This window comes from Acomys russatus, chromosome 2, assembly GCF_903995435.1.
Source record: "Acomys russatus chromosome 2, mAcoRus1.1, whole genome shotgun sequence".
Classification (NCBI taxonomy): domain Eukaryota; kingdom Metazoa; phylum Chordata; class Mammalia; order Rodentia; family Muridae; genus Acomys; species Acomys russatus.
The window spans coordinates 61,703,369-61,716,580 of record NC_067138.1 but is presented as its reverse complement, the minus strand read 5'-3'; the positions used below and the strand labels follow the sequence as shown (position 1 = coordinate 61,716,580).

Genomic DNA, 13,212 nt, shown 5'->3' with positions numbered 1-13,212 from the left:
ATAATGGGAAAATGGGGGGGGGGAGGAATGGGAGGATACAAGGGATGTGATAAACATTGAGATGTAACAAGATTAAATTAATTTAAAAAAATAATGTAAAAAAAAAAAAAAAAAGACAGAGATCTTACTTGATATCGCCAGAAAATATAACTCCTGAGGCCACATATTTTGAACACATGAAATCATATGTTAATTCTTTCACAACATACAGGATAAGAAAAATACAAACCAGGTCAAGAAAATACTACTACATACTGATCTGAATGGACAACATACAACATAAAACACACCGACAACAGTGAGTGAAAGCAATGTTGTGAAACAAAATAATAAGAACATAAGACGCTCTAAGTATTTCGGAAGATTCGGTAGCTTCAAATATAAGTACATTTGTATAGAAGAGGTATATATTTATCTGCACAAATAAATCTTCACAAAAATTAGCATAGGCATGTAGATGCTGCATTAGGAGCTACTGAATCTCAGAAACAGCTAAGGTTATTAGAGAATGTGTTACTTGTTGAGATTTTTTTGTCAGTGCAAAAGGAAATGTACTATCAACCTATGAATAAAAGACACTAAAGAAACTTAATCTGTCACTAAATAAAAGCCTTTCCCATTCTTTAGAGGTTATTAAGATGCATGATTCTAACTAAATAACATTTCTGAAAATCTAGTAGTGTGGAGGTATAAAAAGTATATATTGGTAATTGCTAAGGAACAGGATCAAAGGATAGGGATTCATGCTTGGATGGAAGGATGAATCAGCGGAACACAGTGTTTGTAAAACCACTTCTTTACTCAAGGAAGCTGCAATTATAAGATTGTCAAGATATATGGGATGCACATAACCCAGACAATCCAAAGGAAAACTACAAACTATTGCTAGCAATGATTTGTTATTTGCAGAGATTGTGAATATCACAAAAGGTCCCCTCTGAGAGAGATTCTGTAAATAGGGAACTCAAGGCATGTCCAAGAGGTTGGAAGGCTCCAGAAAACACTTGTTTTTTCTGTTCAATTTGGTTGTCTACCTAAAATTCACAAAATTATTTCCATTAAAGTGGATATGTGCAATGTAAGCTGAGAAAGACAGTTTGGAAGGAATTGAGTATGCAAATATCTAGGGAACCGTCTTCTAGAAAAAGTGTGTAAGCTACTATCATAAGAAAAGGCATTGTTAAATGTAGAGGAAAAGCAATGTGACAAAGTCATGGTGGGAAGAAGCAGTAATGGTGCCACATGAAAACAAAGAAATTATTTCCAACAGATGAAATTAAAGGCCGTATAAATCAGAGAAAAATTTTTATGCAAAATGTAACATTAATACATTACAAGCATTGAACCAATATAGAAATATGGTAGTGTTGTGGTTTGGGGTAAAATTTCTCCCATAAGCGTATGTTCTTAACACCATTTTAAAGGCTGTTTAACCTTTAGGGGGTTGAAGGATGCAGGTCACTGGGACCAGTCTTGAGTTCCATAGCCTAGACAAACTTGGTTCCCCTTCTCTGCTTTCTCACTACAGACTCAGAGAAACCAGCTGCCTCGTAACTCTGCCAGCCTTGATGGACACTGACCTTAACATGAGACAAAATAAACACTTTCTCTGGTTCCTTTTGTAAAATAGTTTCTCACAGTAACAAGAAAGTTAACAAATACAGGTGAGTTCTGCCCAGAAAATTAGATTTGGATGCTGTTGACAAACCAGAGGACATTTCCTGTAGTTAGAGGACTTTGAGGTCTTCAAGTAAAATCTAATGGCTGATTGAACTGTCAGTGCAGAAGCATCAGAAACTTGCAACTGACAAATTCTAATATTCTGGAGACTGGGTAGGACTTAGAAGGAGGGAAAACATAGTAAAGATAACTTACCATCTTCAGGTGAGGCTCTGGCATAGGTTTGTAGCATCAAGATTTGGGATGCAATAGTCTCTGGTGTTCGCATGTGGTCACTTTGATTTGAAGATGCCTGATGACAATCAAAAAGGCTGCATTGAATGTTTTCACTGATGACTTTGGAGATGAATGAGGCTACTTGGTTTATAATATAAGATTAAGTATCTTATAAAGTGACAGGTCCAGATAATAACAGAGAATGTCGTGGGTGGAAGAATAAACATGCTAGAGCAAAGTCCCTCACAGGCTGAAAGTGACCACATGGAGAATTTTGCTGACCTTTTGCAGCTTTTACACTAGTACAAGAAAAGGTAAATTTTCTGTATTCTGTATACTCAGATGAGTCTAAAACTGTGTTTTTGTGTTCACAGAAGGGAATGACTTTGAGGTCCATTAAAACTATTTCATGTCTTCTGAGACAGAAGAGAAAAGAAAGACAACCTTCTGCTTCATTTGCTGTCTCAGCCCATTGAGATTGTCCCAGTGGAACAATGTCATTGTCTGTTGGAGAACGACCAGTTGAGGTAGCACTTAGTCGTTTTGTAAGTGGTAGGGAGCAGTGCTTACTGTGCAAGTCAGGCAGTGATTCTTTCCCATTGGGACAAAGCTTTCCCATTAGTTCTTCCACTGATGCAAATGAGCTTCATCCTACATCCAGAGTTTGCATCAGGAAATATATTGGAGAGAAGTACATCACTGAAAAAAATTTCCACAAATGTGTAGCTGACACAGATAGTAATAAACCACAAATGAATGAATGTATCAACGTTAGGAGAACGCTCCTATATGCTGAAAAATCTTGTTTTACATTATTCTGCCTTCTATGTTAGCAGTAACTGTAGGTCACAAGAGGGGTTATTTAGTTACAAATCCTGGAATTTGGTTTTATATCTAAATAATGTGATATAACAGTTTTATTCTATGACTATTTGCTAATATCTGTTTAGTATTATGTAATATTAAGAAACTTTACCAAAATCTTTCACATCTAATTTAAATTTGTCTTTGGGTATTTGTTAAATTTCAATCTTTCATTCCTTTAAATGGAGAGGTGATACCATTCTTATATTAGAAAACTTAGGATAACTTTAAAAGTATCATAATCTCTCCTATACCACAAAATGTCCATTTCTCTGAATCTTTCACGGACATTTTAAAATAATTCATTTATTTGATGGCAAACATGCATTTGTTATAATTAGAAGTTATAAGTATTATAAAATAAAAATTTAAGGTAAAAGTTACAGAGTTGAGTATATGAACATTGAACATCAATTTTAATCTCGCAATTGGTTAAGTTATTTTAAATTCAATCTTTGTTAAAAATAAGACAAAACTTACTTACCAAGAAAATGCATCAGGGATTACAAGTGATCAGTCTTGTGGTCCCTTCAAACTCAGATGGTCCTGTAAACTCAAGGTGTCCTGTCTCTTCTTCCTACAGATGCTCCTTTCCTCTCATATCTCCCATCTTCCCTTAATGATTTCCTCACCGCTCCTCTTGTATGTGCTTTCCTCCTAAAGCCAACTTTGATATTTATCCAGTTCAAGGTCTAATTCCTAAATGTTGTTTTGTTTCTCTCGGCTATTATGCTTTTCCATTAAGTGTACAAACTCAGCTGTATAATATTAAATTGAGGGACAACATTGAGCCTTCTTATGGGCTTTTTCCCCCCAATGAAGTCCTTACTGAATATTGATACTTTTGTTTGTATTTCAGTGTTTATTTTCTGCATTCTTGTCTGCATATTCTTTTAATCTTTCTAGTGATCTTACTTTTAAAACCCAATAGCTACAAATTTAAAATAGGCGTCTTCCACATCGTTCAGTGAATCTTATGCATTTTTCTTAGTCCTTTTTTAAAATACCCTAACTATATTTTCATTTCACCTTGTGTTTTCCTTCTCTTTAAAAATTATTAATTTATTGCAGACTTCTTTTATCTCCTGGATTCATCGTAAGACTAATGAAGTGGGTTCACTAAATATGCTTGGAGTTTTTCCTTCAGTTTACTTTCTGATTGAAGACCTACTTTGGTTTTTTCTCTTTCTTTGCTTTCTTTTCCTCCTTCTTTGATTCAGAGGAGTCACCTCCAGAGTCTTTCTTGTCTTTCTTCTCTTTTTTCTCTTTCTTCTCCTTCTTGTCTTTCTTAACATCCTCCTTTGAGTCTTTGTCAGCTTTGTTGTCCTTCTTCTCCTTTTTAATTTCCTTCTTCTTGGGGCCTTTCTTTAAATCTACATTCTCAGTTTCAGAATCTACAGGAGTATCTTTGCTCTTTGAAGACTTTTTACTGATTTTGCTTCCTTTCTTTTCAGCAGCCTTGCCAGCTTCTGATTCTAAAGGTGTATCTTTTGAATCCTTTGGACCTTTTTTATCTTTCTTGCCTTCTTTCTTCCCCGCAGTCTTTTCAGCTTCAGATTCTAAGGGTACCCCTTTTTCCTTTGATTCTTTTTTATCTTTCTTGCCTTCTTTCTTCCCCGCAGCCTTTTCAGCTTCAGATTCTGAGACTGCACCCTTTTCCTTTAAACCTTTTTTACCTTTCTTGCCTTCTTTCTTCTCAGCAGCCTTTTCAGCTTCCGAGTCTGAGGCTGAACCTTTCTCCTTGGATTCTTTTTTACCTTTCTTGCCTTCTTTCTTTGCACCAGCCTTTTCAGCTTCGGACTCTGAAGTTGAATCCTTCGGTTCTTTTTTACCTTTCTTGCCTTCTTTCTTCCCAGCACCCTTTTCAGATTCAGAGTCTGACACTGGCCCTTTATCCTTTGGTTCTTTTTTACCTGTCTTGCCTTCTTTCTTCTCTGCACCCTTTTCAGATTCAGAATCTGAGACTGAACTTTTATCCTTTGCTTCCTTTTTATCTTTTTTGGCTTTTTTCTTCCCAGCAGCCTTTTCAGCTTCAGATTCTGAAGATGAGCCTCCCTTCTCACTATCTGAATCCTTTGACCTTTTCTTGGCAACTGCTTTGGGCCTTTCTTCCTTGACTGCCACTGTCTTCTCTTTGGCTTCAGAGTCACTTGTTTTTGCTTTCTCTTCTTTCTTTGATTTTCCTGAAGACAGGGGCTTGGGTTCCCCTGGTTCTTTGGGTTCTCCCTTGCCATAATGAGGCGGTTTTACTGGAAGGCCCTTCCTTGCTGCCAAATAAACAGATGGTCTCTCGGGAATTCTCATCAGGGAACGGTGCATCCATAATGGTGGTCTGTGAATTCCTAATTTTTGTTCATCAATTGCCTCAAATTGGTAAGAATAAGGGAAAAACATGCTTTATATAGCCATTAATAATAAGATACAACAAAGATATTTTAATTTCAACTGCAAATATCTTTTGAATATATATCGTAGTTTTAAATCTATTTTGAAAATGTGAATAAATTATGGATTTTTATGATCGATTCCATTTTTTAATATCATTATAATTTAAAGTAATGGACAATTATGTCCTTCTTTGTGGTCTACTCTAAATTTATAGGAACCACAATCTTTCTTCAATATTTAATGTTAAAATTTGGTAGAGACCTCTATTAGTACATGACACATTAGTATCTCTCTTCATAATTAGCAGAGGGTAGTTTTTTACTGTTAAATAGGTAACTCTCGAAAGTAGGTACACTCTGAATAAAATTTATTCAGACATATCTCAACCTATATTTTCATTTTTAGCTCTTTATATTGCTCCCTACAGTTACAGATACAACCCATGTATATAGTAACTTGACATAAAGTATCATCAGCTGAAAATATGAAGTCTAATACAGCTATACATGTTAAGATAAAATTTGTTTTCAACTTGTTAAACATTGAACATAACTGACAGGATTCATTCCTATAATAAAAAAGATGATTTATTTATTTTCGGTAAATTTTTCTTTAACCAAGCATTATTCCATAGCTTTTGAAAATACTTATTCCCACCTTTCAATTTTACAGAATTCTGAATTTTACTTGAATTAAATAAGGAAGCCCTGAAAGCTCACCGGGGTATAATGTTGGTCCATGACCCTATTGGGAGAGTTTACATATAGTGACCATTTCTATGACATTCACACTAATTGACATCTTTGTGCTCTATAAACACTCAATATATTTCAGGTAATAGTACTGAATAAGTTTTAGCATAAAAGAAACTAGTGATCAATAGTAAAATTTGAGTGGCAATTACATAAAATGTATTCATCATGACAGACCTCATGCTAGCCCTGATCCACACAGTAGAATTAACAATGTATGACTTTACAAAATTATTGTTATTAAATCATTATTAACATTAATATAGACATAAAAGTTTAATGTACTCACAGGAGTCGTATTGTTGAGTAACTGGGAAGGTAGAGACCTCCGTTTCTTCCCTGGCCTTGGTGGTTTAGGAAATGCCAGGGAAAAGTATTGCTGGTTCCATGACTTTTTGCTTAATTCACTGACTAAAATGAAAAACATAACATATGTTTTGCTATGCATAATGTTTTTTCTGAACTGAAAAATCCAGAAACATGATTGTGATAAACACAATACAAACGAATAAATAATGAGGTAAATAACAACTTAATTCATTTGATAGTTTGAAAAGGTCTGAAATCAGAATGAAAAACTTTGATTTTTATAGACTGAACAGATCAAATAATTAATTTAATCAATAACTATATAATGTAGACATATAATAAAACCACTATAATCCATAAGAAAAGGAGGAAAAAGAGCATTACTACTTCCATTGAAATACTGCTTTCTCTTTCAGTTCAGATTGCTGTGTGTTCTTTGATTTGAATATAACATTACTGAGATCAGAATGATAATGTGATACTTCTGTAGTCATCAATGAATTTAGCACACTGTGTGACATAAAATATGCAAAAAGTTTGTGACTGAATTTAATACTAAAACTTAACATCCTATCAGTTAATACTCAGTCTCTCAGCTATTAAATGAAATGTAATACACCCAAGAGATGTGCTATTGTGGAGGATTTGCTTGATAAAGAAAAAAGGTAAATAAATAAAAATCGGAGTAAGATTGGGATGTTACCAGAAATAGCAGTAGAAATTATTAAGGGCATCTCAGTTCCAAACAAGGCCCATAATAGTCACCATCACTGTATTTTCGCACATGAAATATTGCAATTTTTAAAGAAAAAACTGACCACAAGTCTTCAAAGGACATTAGGCTCAGGGTTAAAATGTGAGAAATGAGAATCATATTGAATTTTAGTTGAAGAGAGAAAGAAAACTGGTTTTTAAAGCTCTTCAATATTAAACAGACTTACCTTGTCTAGTATTGATGAGAGTGAACCATAACCAATAATAACTATAGTAACAGGTTTTGTATTAAAGATATTTACTTAGCTTCTTCTATTCTTTTCAAATTCAATACCCCTGTCTTATATTATTATCTAAAATGAAAATATTCCAGTAGATTTTAAATGATACTTATATAATATATACCAATGTGACATGTGTTCACTTTGCTTATTAGAAAGTTCCTATGGCAAATAATATGGCATATTAATTATTCATCATGGTAGCTTTTATGACTTTTAATTAAAGGTAATAAACACTTATGTCTCAAATTAATCATGCAAAGCTTGTGGGACAAACCAACCAGTGTCTTCCTTGACTTCAGGCCTGCAATGTGAGATGGAGCCTGTAACCAACACTGCTTGGTTACCAAGAATCAGAGACTATATAGCATAAAGACATAGAGTAAAATCAAATATTACTGGTCTTACAACAAAAACGTAGTGCCAGTTGTGTTGGCACACCCATTTAATCGCAGCTCTCAGGGAGGGGAGGCAGAGTCTATGAGATCACTATGAGGGCTATACCAGTCTGAGTCCAGGACAGCCAGGGTTACACTGAGACACTCTGGCTGGCTTGAACACAGCAACAATCTATTTTTCCACAAGTTTCGGGAATTCCTTGTTTTTAATAGCTGAGTAGTATTCCATAGTGTAACTATACCACAGTTTATCCATTCTTCTACTGAGGGACACTTAGGCTGTTTCCATGTTCTGGCTATTATTAATAAGGCTGCTATGAACATGGTTGAACATATGTCCCTGTTGTGTGCTGGAGCATCTTCTGGGTATATTCCAAGGAGTGGAGTAGCTGGGTCTTGAGGAAGCCCTATTCCCAGTTTTCTGAGATAGCGCCAGATAGATTTCCAAAGTGGTTATATCAGTTTGCATTCCCACCAGCAATGAAGGAGTGTTTCTCTCTCTCCACATCCTACCAGCATAATCATAATGAGTGAGTTAACCCAGAAGCAGAAAGCATCAAATGGTATATACTCACTTATAACTGGAGACTAGCCCAAGGGGCATGTGCCATGAAAGTCTTCACTCACCAGGAAAGTAGGGTAGAGGTAAGGACATACTGTTGGGACTCTAGGTGAGAAAAGTATGGGAGATTGGGGGAAATAGAAACATCCAGAGGGTCCTAGAAACCTACAAAAAGAACACTATGATGGGCAGATCTAGGCCTAGGGTTCTGCTCAAGCTATGGCACCAACCAAGGACAATACGTGCAGTAAGCATAAAACCTCTACCCAGATCTAGCCAATGGACAGGACATCCTCCACAGTTGAGTGTAAAGTGGGGACTGACTTTCACAAGTACTCTGGTGCCCCATATTTGACCATGTCCCCTGGATGGGGAGGCCCGGTGGCATTCAAAGGGAAGAGAGCAGGCTACCAAAAAGAGACTTGATACCCTAGGAACATATACAGGGGGAGGAGGTCCCCCTCACACAGTGATAGGAGAAGGCAATAGGGTGAAAGCCAGAGGGAGGGAGGAATGGGAGGATACAAGGGATGGGATAAAAATTGAGATGTAATATGAATATTAGCATTATAAAAAGAAAAGAAAAAAAAAGTACTGATAAAATGACACCTAATGATACTCTGTTATACTCATGTCAATGCCTTCTTCAGGCATCACTAGAGAAGATTCCTCCTGCAGCAGATAGTAGCAAATACAAAGATTACAGTCAGATATTTTATCCACACCCACACAGTGGGGGGAGGAAAGAGAGGAGAGAGAGGGAGTAGTGGGGAGAGACAAACACAGGGAGAGAGATATCTTGGAACATTCAGCTCTAAATAAGGATATCTCCAACAAACCATTTTCCTCAGAGCTCAGAAAACACCATGGAAGAGTCAGAACAGATGGAGGCCACCCAGAGAACATCAAAATCAACTTCACAAAATTTATATAAACTCACAAAGTCTGAATCAGCAACCACAGGGCCTGAGCAGGTCTGCATCAGATCCTCAGCTTTATCTTAAGACTTTCAGATTCCCAAGTGTATGCATGAGTGGGCTTCTGATTCCTGCACCTTCTCTTGAGCTCTTTTCCTTTGGTCCGTTTGCTTTAACCAACGTCCGTGTGGTAGTTTTATTTTGTTATATATTTTATTTTGTTACATTTTATATTTATCTCTTGCAAGTGTGTTCTATTCTAATGAGAGACAAAAAGGGAGTGGATCTGGATGGGAAGGAGGTGGGGAGGAGTTAGGAGGAGTACAGGTAGTGGAAGTTGTAATCAGGATATATTGTAAGATAAAAGATGTATTTTCAATAAAAGGAAAATTTTTAAAGTAAGCATTTTTAAAATAAAATTTAAATTCTACCTTACCTGGAATATAATTATCGTATGGTCCATATGTTACCTTTAGGCTATTAAAATAAAAGAAAATTTAATTACACAAATCTGAATTTTACAGATATTTAAATTTAATTTGTAAAAGACATCAAGTTATTTTTTTGTCATACAACAAATTCTCTTGATTTTTAGATATCACTTTCTAACCCTTGTTTAACTAAAGCAAATAGTCAATATCTTTTCAAGATTTAAACAATATGTCATTAAATAGTATATGCACATATAGGTATGTATGCGTATGTATGTGTCTGGAGTCAGTGTGCCTTCTAAGTAGTGAGACAGAGTTTCATTGTATAGATATTCTATGAAAATATAAGAAATTTCATTATAAACAGTTTTCCATTTATAACTTTTCACTTGCTTTTCATCATAAAGAAATATTTGTTATCATAAAGGAACATTCTATTTACTATATTTTATTTGTTTTAAACAATTACTGTTTTGTCCTATTGATCTACTAGGTAATAAATATATACCAATGCTGATTCTGACAGAATTAGAGCATTAATTACATACTCAGGTAAACCCCAAGTACACTTAGTTTCTCAGTTTTCAATTTATTTTTTGCATATATATGGGTATGTGGTGTACATGTGTATTCATGTTTATATTATGTACAGGTACATGTCTGTGCTGCTGTGTGTGTGTGTCTGTGTATATACATGGGAAGGCCAAACTCAATGATCCTCTTCAATATTTATTGAAGTATTTTACCTCACTTGCTCCAAGAGTTCACTGAAATGTCTAGTCTAGTAATCTGGCTCTGGCAATCTGTTTTGCCAGAATTATAACCAAGCATCCATAGACTAATGCCATTATCTGCATGCTGGGGCTCTGAACTCCCATTCTTATGCATATGCAGCACAACCTGTTTGGCTTCATACTTCACTTAGTTTGACATTATGTAAAGTTAAGAATTAATGCTCACTCTGTCTCAACTGCAGAACAATTTTCTGGTGGTCAAATGTATAGAGCCACTTTGATGGTTCTGATCTTACATTCCCAAAGACATGTTCTTAATTGTTTAAATTAAAAACCAAATACAAAATAGTAAGTATCAAAATAATGGAATACTAGAAGAACTCTTAAAGCAGAACATGCAGATTCAATATCCAGTTATTAAAAAGTTTAAAATAAATATTTCGAATCTTTGTATAAAAAATAAAGCAAAAGGATGGGAGAAAAGATAGTTCAAATAATCTTTTATGTCAATATTAATATATCTCAAACTGTCAAGATTCCTATTAAAAATTGATATCACAGGAAAACACTTATTAATAACCAGGTCCATAATACTTTAAATTTCAACATATTCTACTGAAAAATAAAATGACGATCAAATAATATTCTGATTGAGGTTTATATTCCACAGTAAAATTTAGTTAAAAATAAAATCAACAAGAACATTAATCCTAAATGAAAATAATAAACATTAACTGATCAACTCATTATATGTATAACAAATTGTGAAAATCATAATATCCATTTATATTTCCTTCATATATTGGAAGAAAATAGAATTAGAAAATTTCTTCCAAATGTCAATGCAATATGTTGAGAAACTGTATGCTGTTAACAATAAAATCAGTAATATAAGATTGTTTTTATCCTATAATAGGAAGGCAAAACACTAACTCCTATGAGTATTGTAGCTAGTATCCATCCCATGTCTTGTGACAATAAAAGCATGGAGACTGGAAAGAACCGACTGTCTACTATATTCACAGAGGAGCTGAGCTGGTAAATAAAGGAGCTAATGGAGTCCATAGACATCATGCATTGTTAAGGGATGCTAATATCATACATTATATTATAGATTTTAGTTGTTAGTTGTGTGATGGTAAGTTTTAATTGTCTATTTGATACAATATAGGATCACTGAGGGGGGAACAATAGTCTTAAGACTTTCTATGAGAGCCAGGTTTGGTGGCACATGCCATTAAGCCCATCATTAGGGAGGCAGAGGCAGTTGGATCTCTGGATTCGAGGCCAGCCTGATCTACAGAGCAAGCAGCAGCAGGGACAAGGACTACATAGTGAGACCTTGTCCTCCTCATGTCCACCTGCTAATAAAGAAAGTGTTGGGGGGTTATCTTAATTACATTGATCTATGTGTGAAGAACCACTCTCTGGGCAGAACCTTCCGTGGGCTTGGGATCCAAGATTACATGAGAAAAGAAAGTGAGCTAGAAGAGGTGAGGGAGCATGAGCTCACTGCTCTCTGCTGTAAACTATGGTTGAAATACAATGAGATCTCAAGTTCTTGTCACTATGATTATCTGATTCCATAGACTGTAACCAGAAACTATGAGACAGATAAACTTTTTCTACCTTAAATTGTTTTTTTCAAGTATTGTTTATCATGGCACTAAATATGAAACTAAAATGAATGACATAATTAATAATTCCACATACCAAGAACTGTGAGGTTCAATTCAATAACATTAAAACAACATATAGATAAATAAAATTAACAGTTAAAGTTAACATAAATAACATATAAAGCAAATGATCATAGACATCTATAGAGCACTACCTATAACAAACACAGAATACCCATTTATCTCAGTGGTTTTCTCTAGAATATATTAGAACAGAAAAATAAATTTCCAACACATTGAAATAGCATTAGAATCATGCAGAGTATCTCTTTTATTATAATGAAACAAAACCAGAAGTCAATGAGAAAATACTTTAAAACATAAAGACTATTTCTTTGAGCAATGGTATGTTCCAAGAAAGTGGCACTTGGCCCCACAGGAAAGCTTCTTTAATGTTCAAATTTGTACAAATCAAATCATCTGAAACTAATAGAATTGTTAAAAAGTTTAAAAGAGGCAGCCTCCCTTTTATATATCAGAATTTCATTTTTTCATATTGACTTCAGGCACTCTAAACAAAGTTTTATATGATGGAAAGCCATTTTCTTTATTTTATTTTTATATATTTGTTTGTTTATTTATTTATCTCACTGGTTTCCTAGCTTGTTTGGACAGAAATACCATAAACAGAAGAAAACTGGTATGATCAAATTATTATTTTTTTCTTTCTGGATATTCTACTTTACATGTCCAAATACTTTTACAAGTGCAGGAATCATTTAGGAGGAGGAATACAATTAACAATTTACTGGTTTCCTTTGTGTAGGGCTTTCTTTTTTTTTTTTTTTTTTTTTTTTTTTTTGTGTGTAGGGCTTTCTTATTGAGCTTCACCCTGAAACAGCAGACTGTTGCCTTTTAAGGTTCAATCATCCTCTTTTGTGACAAACACAAAACACATTCTCAGAAGTTTGTAATTGCTTTAAGGAGAGATGATACTCCCTTAGTTAACAACAGTTCACTACATTATTTGATCATTCCAAATGCATCGTGGGATGAAATCAAGACTTCTAAAAAAAAAAAGAAAAAGAAATTCAAATCTCTATGTTTTAATGAAAGAGAGAAAAATAAGTCTTAGAGTTGCTGACAGTGTTGCCTAAGAAGGAGGACTCTTAATAAAACCTTCCAGGAAGACTCTTAATAAAACCTTCCATGCTTATGATTGGCCAGCTAACAACATAATAAGCATCACTTCACATTAAACACAATAACTGTTTAGTTAACTGGAGGATTTCCATTATATTAAGACATAAAACTCAACAAAGACACTTACAATCTTGGTATAGACAT

The 13,212-nt window shown here is 34.5% G+C and overlaps 1 protein-coding gene across 1 annotated transcript; it reads right to left on the bottom strand.

Annotated features, from left to right (window-relative positions):
* Positions 1-3,927: 3,927 nt before the first annotated feature.
* Cylc2 (cylicin 2) lies at positions 3,928-13,212 on the bottom strand. The gene is made up of 5 exons (XM_051156261.1): positions 13,196-13,212; positions 9,518-9,558; positions 6,190-6,311; positions 4,737-5,124; positions 3,928-4,580 (listed from the first exon to the last, which is right to left on the bottom strand). Exons 1-5 carry the CDS (start codon positions 13,210-13,212, stop codon positions 3,928-3,930), a joined length of 1,221 nt encoding a protein of 406 aa, XP_051012218.1.